General features: G+C 29.1%; 1 protein-coding gene across 1 annotated transcript; it reads left to right on the top strand.

Moving 5' to 3' along the window:
- Positions 1–7,131: 7,131 nt before the first annotated feature.
- LOC105117286 (stress-related protein-like) lies at positions 7,132–9,111 on the top strand. Its single transcript, XM_011014901.1, has 3 exons — positions 7,132–7,315; positions 7,602–7,826; positions 8,557–9,111. Exons 1-3 carry the CDS (start codon positions 7,280–7,282, stop codon positions 8,998–9,000), a joined length of 705 nt encoding a protein of 234 aa, XP_011013203.1. The 5' UTR covers positions 7,132–7,279; the 3' UTR covers positions 9,001–9,111.
- Positions 9,112–9,361: the final 250 nt, after the last annotated feature.

Here is a 9,361-nt window from a genome sequence, read left to right as displayed (position 1 = left end):
GCACATGGTGCTACCTCCATCTCTTCTTCTCTGTTTCTGCTTTCAGTGGCTTATTTAGTTTTTTTATATATATATAGTTAAAGTATCCGAGTCCTTACACATGTATTACAACTAATTCCGAATTTATTGAACATTTTACAAGTTTAATGAACAGGTAAAACAACACGGAGTGATAAGCATGCAAAAAAAAATCAAAACCGGGTGCAGAGTAAAGGAACAAATCGCTTCCGATATCACGAAATCAATTGCAATTTGTGTAGTTTTTTTTTTTGTGTAGTTTTTGATCATATGTAATGTTGATCTCACGTTTGCAACTTATTCCCTTTTTTCATTTTTGAGCAACTGAGAAGGCAAAATATTTCTACGGTGTTGGGTTCTTCCTTACCGTGTCTCCTGAATCCATTATGCTTCTTGTTGAACATGCAGCTGCACACAACAAGGTAAAGCTTGTGCAATTAGATATTTATCTCTTGTTACCATTCCCTTTTTTTAAAATTCAGTAGTCTGAGACATGCATGTGCAGATCTTCATGATGAATCTTTCTGCTTCATTATCTGTGAGTTCTTACATCCTTACTGCTTTGCAGACAGTGGCGAGAACAGTACCACGGTATTCAAGGAAGAGAATACGTGTTCATTTTGCTGATTTGTCTTGTACTCTCGTGAATTTTATTTTTAAAATGGTAAAAATTAAATTTGGATGCAAGAATATTACAGACTCTTATGAGTCCTTTGGCTCCTCTTTTTTTTTAAAATATTGTGGGAAAAAAAATCGAAAATGCTCAAAAATTGTTTGATGAAATATCTAAAAAGAAATTTTTATTCATAGAATTATGGATGGTATTGTTTTAATTATAAATTATAGATGAAAATTTTATTATTTTTATATTCCTTAGTCATTAAAATAAATATAATAACTAACTTATAAATAATTAAATATTTTTTGTTAATTTTTTTGATGATGTAACGTATATAAATTTCAGGAGGAAAATTGTAATTTTTTAAGTTTTAAATTATAAATGAAAAAACAAACCAAAATATATGAGGTTTTTTGTAATTATTTTAAAAATTTATTTTACCTTTAATATATAAATATCAAAATTATATATTTTAAAAAATAATTATATATGATTTTTATTTACTTTAATTTATATTGATTATTAAAATTAATAACAGTATAGACTCTGATTATAAAATTTGAATCGGCCTGACAGGTTTACCTAGAACCTTATTGACCCATGACTTAAACAAATTTAGATTTAAAAAAAATATAAAAAAAAGATTAATCTAATATGATCTAATCAAAAATTTAGATTAGATATCTGATTTGGTCAATTCAAAATAAAATTCGATCAAAATCTAGATCAATAACTTGTTGACCTTTTTTTATGAAAAAATCTTTTTTACTTTAATTTGGGTTGATTATTCTAACCAGTGGCCCGGGCCAATCTTTAGGTGGGATTTTAAAATCATAACAATAACAATTTTTATCTTTATATATCTTGGTTTAGAAATTTTGGAATTAAATTTTTTTTACAATAATATTTTAAAAATAAAAAAAATATTATATATAAATACATATTTATTTTAAAAGTACATAAAGTCATTTAAAAATTATCTTAATAATATATTTATTTTTATATCTCTATCGATCTCTTTAACCATATATATTATATCTTCATTATCTCTATCTTTTTTTTTTATTACAAAACAATAATTAAACATAATTCTTGTTGTCGCTGTGATGCCTCAACTAGTATGATTTTAAATCCTTCTTGTCGTTATTATGCTTTACTAGCATGATTTTAAATCATTCTTAACAGGAAAGATAAACACAACAATATTATGGATGTGTTTTCTTATATTATAAGTTTTTAGGGTTAATTACATCCATGTTTTTTTCATTAAAAAAATTACATTTTATATCTTGGAGCTACTCAATTTTTGAACTTATGGAAAAAATCAGAACTCCTCGTATACAATATATCCCTACATTATAAGCTTACATGGTAAATTAACTTGTATTTTGCTCTTAAACACAACAGGACTAGTATTTTTCTTTTTTGGAATCATCTGTCATGTTAATTGCTAATATTTTCTCATGATAAATATTAGTTTTTTTTTAAATCATAAGTATCAAGTATAAATTTAAGCTATGTTTCCACTATTTTTTTATATTTGGCATAAAAAACTTGACATGACCAAAAGATTGATGTCTTTTTCCAAGTATAGGAATGTCGTAGTAATAAATAATCTAGTAAAACCGGAATTGAACTATAGGGAAATAAACTATATAAATAACAACAATAATAACAATGATAGTGGTGGTGGTGATGAGTTAAAGAGAACTTTGAGATGTAAGAGTACTGTGAAGATTAAACAATGATAAAAATAAATATCAAGTTTAGAGGATCTATTGATAGTATTAAAGATAAGTAAAATATAAACTCTTTATAAATTATCAACATGATCATATTAATCATCTTATTTACGTAATATTATACTTATAAATTTTATCAGGTATTCATGATGCTAACTTATGTTGACAACAAATCAAGTTTCTCTCATTACAATGATGTCGACTAAAAACTATGAAGGATCAAGTATTTGATGTACCAAATATTATACAACACAAATATAAATTAACCATTTAACAAGTAAAGTATTAAGAATTAATAAGAAAAAAATAATAAAACATGTTAATAGCAAGTTGTTTCGGATATAAATATTGAAGTTCATATTGAGTTTATAACATATTTATCCTAACACCATTAGTGAAACCTTTTCACCTTGATATGATATAAACTTAGCTAAATATTATGAAGAAGAGAAACATAACTAAACAATATAAGAATATAAACATGATATAAGTTAACTAAGTATAGTAAAGGAAATGAAAAGCATGAACAAGAGATTAATGAAAGTAAAATTTAAGTATTACAATAATATAAAAAAAAGAGAGAAAGAACATGATATTGATCTAAAATTCAAGATGCCTAAATGCATGGTAAATGCTTTCTTTTATAGGTCAAAATTTAAAACTATTGATTTGATGATTAATTATTCAGTGGGTGGCCACATCTTGACTTGGTGACAGTCCTTATATTCTTGTCTAAACAAAACATTATTGATAATGTTAGAATTTGAACAGACTTAAATCATGAAAGTTCGAGGAAATTGTCTCAGCTTTCTAGAAAAAAAATTAAGGTCATTTGGACTTCTAAAACTCAAGATATGAGCTAAACACTAAATAATGTTTGGGCTGCAGGGCAAATTCAGACTTCTCAGTTGTTACTAAGATTTGAACTTCCAAATAACATAATTAAGTCTTGCCTTCCTCTTGAATGTTTTAGACTTGTGTCTTAGCTTTCCATTCATATAGCAGCAGATCTAAATCCAAAATCTACAACTCTAGATATGATCCAATGACCGAATAGTATTCCAGTTTGGGTTGAACTAGCATCTCTTTTCCAAGTTTGATCCTCTTTTTATCTTTTTAATTTCAGTACTTAAATTTATTAATCAATTTTTTGATTTATATAATAGGTCGTATTTAAGATGAACATTTACTATAAATTAAAGATATCTTATTGTATCAAACTTATTATTATAAAAAATATTTTAGTTAAGGAGTTATTGATATTTAAAATATAAAATAAAAATATAAAATTTTAATAAAAATATATTTTTAAATAATAATAAGTGAAATTAATTAATTTGAAGTTACTCCGTTTGTAACATTTTAGTTAAGAGAGAAATCTTGTGGCTGAAATGTTAGGCTGACAATCATTTCACTACTGTAGAACCCCCGAGGAGTTCAACGAGAGCCGCCGAGACAATGCCTCGAACGTTCCTTTTATGTTCGTCCCTGATGAAGGTATCATGGAGCGATAATTTTTTTTTTTTTTTACTCTTATTTATCGTGCAGTGGAACTTTTCATTACTTCTAAAAATATTCGAAATCATGGAGACAATGCCTCGAACGTTCCTTTTATGTTCGTCCCTGATGAAGGTATCATGGAGCGATAAAGTTTTTTTTTTACTCTTATTTATCGTGCAGTGGAACTTTTCATTACTTCTAAAAATATTCGAAATCATTATAAGCATTGATTACTTCCCTTTGAATATTTCAAATTAAAAAAAATTATTTACTGGAAGAATCCCAACCTGGTAATTGATTTAAACCAGCGAGTTTATGTTGGTTTTTCTAGCGACGAACAGGTAGAGTGGAAATCCTGAATTTCTCAGCCAGGTTGCCTCAGTTTGCTACAAAGATTTGCTATTTTTCATTTTTTGAAGCTAAGTAGTGGATTACAATAACATTTATCAAAACAAGTATTTTGGAATTTTTATCTGTTTAGGGTTCGAATAACTTTACAAACTTTGAATTTTACTCTAGAAATTTCTTAGAACTTAAAACTGTGAAGGGTTGCAGCAGGAGAGGCAGATTGCTTTGTGCCCGTGTTGATCTTCTGACTGCGGCGAGCTTACTTCGAATTCCAACATAGTATTTCTGTGTACATTATTATAAAAATAATCCAAACTAAAACATTTTCTTCCTTTACTATTGGATAAGATCGATATGGAGTATTTAGCTGTAATTAGAAATTTAGCTCAAGTTTGTGGTAGATGTGCTTTATTTTTAGCTAATCAAAAGCAGATCAGCGTAGAATATTGTCAACTCTATATGTTGATGAAAGATTCAACAAAACAACGAAAGAGTGAAGTAGTGTTGGTGATGGCAGGGCTTCGTGCATGTAAAAAACATGGACTCTGCTGGGTTGACAGCGGAATTGCGGGAGATAAGCTGGCAGAAGAGCTCAAAACTCTTTGAAAGTTCCGTCCATGAAATGCATATGTCCCTCCCAAATTACCGGCCCTTAAGCCCTGTGGCTTATCTTGTTCCTTGCTAAATGTCAACATAACATGCCTTATCGCGTAATATGCAGAGATAATATGATGTTCATGGAATCCCCTTATCGAGTCACATTGATTTCGTTTGAAAGTAATGATTTATGCTGATCAGATACAAGTAAGCGATAGGCTCGAAAGCTTTGCAAAAATGCTCTAAATCAGATATGTATCTGCACTCTCTAAGACACCCTGACTGACTAGTCTGCAAACGAATTGGCACTTGCTGCAGTGAGGGATAATTTGAACAGTAAACGGAATCTGTTCAAACTCTGCCTGAAAAATGTGCTATTAAATCATAGTGGTTGAGCTTGGCCAATTTAAGTTTTCAATGGTGAATACACAAGCATGGTTTAGTACGTGAACATCGGAGGAACATGATTTGCTGCATCACAAAATATCATATTTTAAATTTTTTAGTCAATAAACTTGGTTGATGATAATAGTTAGTCTTTTTTTTGTTTTTTCACTTGTAATTATAGGTATGAAAGTGAAATAGTTTAATGATTTATTTTACAATAATTTTAAGAAAAATTATAATAATGCAATGAATCTGTGTAGTTAATTCTATTAATTATGGTGATATTAGTGATGATATTTAATAATAACATGGTATGGAAGGTAATGATAAAAATAAAGATAAAAACAACAATGATGATAACAACAATAATATTATTTTAACTCTTTTTCTAAATAATTTATTTTTGTGAAATAATTTTTAAATTCATTATTTATTATCATAAAATAATATTATTTGATAAATTTTTAATGTCAAAATGAGTATGGAATTTTAAATTCATATAAAGATAAAAGATATTAATTATCATATTTTTAGTATTGAAGATAACCAAGAAATTATGAATAAGTATTTAAACATGCACACTTATCAATATATAACTATATTTTAAAGAGTATTTTAGAAAATTATGCATTTATAAATTTTGATAGTTTATTTCTAATAATATTTTTTTATTGAAATGTTACATTACAAATGAATTTTATTATTAATAGAATTGCAATTAATTTAATAAAATAAAAAAAACTAGTATCTTAATGTTGTTTCACAGTATTTCTTATTAATTAATAATAGTACTCTTTTTATTTAATTTGAAATTATGAAATCACCACCTACATTTTTTTAGTTATTTTTAATCATAGCACTTTAATCATCAATTTCAATCAATTTTTTTTAAATTACTTTGTAGTTACCAATAATTTTAGCTAAACATGTATAGAATCTAATTAGAAATAACTAAAAATATATATATTTTTTTTCAAACTACAGTATTAAAAATAAGCATAATTGTTAAATACACTATATTTATCTACCTTTTCGGAAGGGAAAAAAAAAAAAAAAACAAGACCAAACTAGAGAAGAAAATTGCCACCAGTCCATCCGCGCCACTGCCATGCACAGAAGAATATATCTTCCTATCACAATAATAATAATAATACTAATAATAATAATAAAAACATGTATCGAGAACTGTGCCACTGGATAATGCCACGTCTTCTACAAATACCTTATAAGATCACCGCACTGACCATTGCGCTCCACGTGTCTATTAGAATACACGTATTGAACCCGCGCTCATCAAAAGATGTGAAGTGGACAACACTCGCTTGTTTTGACTCGACGCATACACTGTCATCCATATGATAACGGGGAAATTAGGAACACCGATTTTCCACCGTTCTTTTTTTTTTTTTTTTTCTGAATCCCAGTATTGTAATTTCGGAAATCTTTTTGCTTGAGACGTGTATTTTAATTGTGATTTTATTTATAATGAATTTATTATTTATAATTAATGATAAAACATTTTTTAAACATTAATAAATATGAATTCTACGATTAAATTGTATTATCTAATCATAAAAAATAAATTATAAAATAACAAAAAAAATAACCATCTCATATAAGTGTCAATTCACTTAGTTAAAATAATGATATTACAAATATTTTAACAATTAATTTATTACCTTTAATTAATTATAGAATATTTCTTAATTTTCGATAAATAAATGATTACTCGTTGATGTGGTAGTGGAATTTGAAAAAACGAAAGGATCTTCTTATTACATAATTACTTGATTGGCACAATAAAAAAGTTGATGTACCAGAATGTAAGAAACCAAGAATCGTATACTATATTGAAATATAATAAAAAGTTGATGTAACAAATACGCTGCAATTATCGGAAATACCCAACCCATACAGTACAGGCTGCCTGTATAATGGCATTGTAGGTGATAGGAGACAAGAAATAGAATCCCTATAAAGAGGGGAGCCGTTGCAACGCTCAGATACGCTCTTGTATTCCTTTCCACCCCAAATCCTAATCTTCCATAGGTCTTGTAACCTCAAGGAAATGGCGGAATCAGAACCCAAACAGCCAGCAGAGATGGTAACCGCAACTTATCTATGCAGCACCACTTGCTCTCTCTTTATTTCTCTCCGTTTTTATTTTCAAAGATATTACTAATTTGGATGCTAGGTTATGCAGAGGTTTATCTTTTATTTATTTTTATTTTTATTTTTTGTTAAGAACACTCCTTAGGATTCCCTGTCTACGTATCTTTTGATCCGAAGCAGTCCAATCTTTGTTACCAAAAGCTAGAATCATTAATGTGTGTGTTCGGTTAAGATTATAGTGATATGCTGATATTGTATTGATGAATACCTTCAATTAGGTTGAAGGAGACGAGAAAAATCTGAAGTATTTAGATTTCGTTCAAGTGGCGGCGATCTACATGGTGGTTTGTTTTTCAAGCGTCTATAGATATGCCAAGGAAAATTCAGGTCCACTAAAACCGGGAGTCCGAACTGTTGAGGACACCGTCAGAACTGTTATTGGACCGGTCTGCGACAAGTTTTATGGGGTCCCCTTCCAGCTTCTTAAATTCGTCGATCGCAAGGTCTGTTTCATTGCAAATTACAAATCTATTTCCCGTCATCTATATCTCTTGATTTAAGTGCTAATATTTGAACTAATCTCGATAATTATAAGAATTTACCATTCTAGTTACTATTAATGGAATGCACCATCGTTAAATTATATCAACGTGTGTGACTGATTTTTTTAATTAAAAAATTGAGGGGTAAATCTCAAAAAACAAATGCCTGTAGTAATTGATTATAGTTTCTCTGAAGATGAACACTTTCTTAAATATTCCAGCTGTTCGTACTTCTTGAGGCTTATGTTTTAAAATCGAGATAGGCTCTATTTTGTAATAATGGCTTTTAAATTAACGAACTCTTAAAGAAGCATGTAATATTTAAGAGCCTATTACATATAAGAAAAGGGATGTGTTCGTCTTTTTTATTTTTTAATTCAATAATAAGATAAATAGGGTGCTTTCGCTTATAAGAATCTGATAATTTTTTAATTGTTTGTCTGTATTTTGAATTTATATTTAATTTATTTTTTTTTTAAAAAAATATTTTTTAAAAATTTAATTTTTTTATTTTAAATTAATATTTTTTGATATTTTAAATTGTTTTAATACAATAATATAAAAATTAATTTTTTTAAAATAAAAAATATTATTTTAATATATTTTCAAATAAAAACTTTAACCATATCCTTGAAATTCCTTAATTAATGCATGTACGAGACGAAGTATCATTTAGACTCCTGGAATGCAGATTGACGAGTCTTTGAGGGGGCTAGACAGGCAAGTCCCATCGCATGTGAAGCGGGTGTCAATCCAAGCTCGAGCTGTAGCTTATGAAATTCAGCGCACAGGCGTGGTGGATGCGGCGATGAACATTACAAAGACGATGTATAGCAAGTACGAGCCCACGGCCAGGGAGTTGTACTACAAGTATGAACCAGTCGCCGAGCAGTATGCAGTGTTGGCTTGGCGCTCACTGAATCGACTTCCACTCTTCCCTCAAGTGGCTCAAATTGCAGTCCCCACAGCTGCTTTCTGGTCTGAAAAGTATAACCAGGTGGTTGGTTCTGCAGCCGAGGTGGGTTACACGATAGCATTATACCTGCCTTTGATCCCGATTGAAAGAATTGTTAAGGTGTTTGATGAGAGTATTGGTGAGCCAGTTGTCTCAACCAATGGGGTCGTGGCTTACTGATGATTGTAGTTTTTTTTCTTGTTGATTTTTCAGTTTAAATGACTTTTAATGATTGTAAGGTTTTTGACGTTGGGCTTGGCCAGAATATCCCTTGAAATGTTGTTTCTTGGTTACTTTTTTTTTCTTTTTCTGGGGAGTGCGTATGCTTAGTGGGTTAGGCATACAAAATAATAGCAATAATGTAGGAAATTGAAAGACATTATTTGCCAGAAGCGCGGTAGCATATCCAATAATTATCAGTCACCAGCTACGACCAGTAATAGCCAGAGTTTTAATCTGGTAACCATTTAGGTGGTGGTCAAATGGTAAAGATTTAGGACTAAGGGGTTTGTTTTCTCTGTGGTCTCAGGTTCGAGTCCTT

This window comes from Populus euphratica, unplaced genomic scaffold (genome assembly GCF_000495115.2).
Source record: "Populus euphratica unplaced genomic scaffold, PopEup_1.0 scaffold1278.1, whole genome shotgun sequence".
Classification (NCBI taxonomy): Eukaryota; Viridiplantae; Streptophyta; class Magnoliopsida; order Malpighiales; family Salicaceae; genus Populus; species Populus euphratica.
Note: the sequence above shows the minus strand (reverse complement) of the source record. Positions and strands in the feature narration are given on the sequence as shown.

Coding starts and splice junctions, on each gene's coding strand:
- LOC105117286 (XM_011014901.1), top strand. CDS start 7,280: ATGGCGGAATCAGAACCCAAACAGCCAGCAGAGATG. Junction 7,316..7,601: donor CCAAACAGCCAGCAGAGATG/GTAACCGCAACT, acceptor ACCTTCAATTAG/GTTGAAGGAGACGAGAAAAA. Junction 7,827..8,556: donor TTAAATTCGTCGATCGCAAG/GTCTGTTTCATT, acceptor CCTGGAATGCAG/ATTGACGAGTCTTTGAGGGG.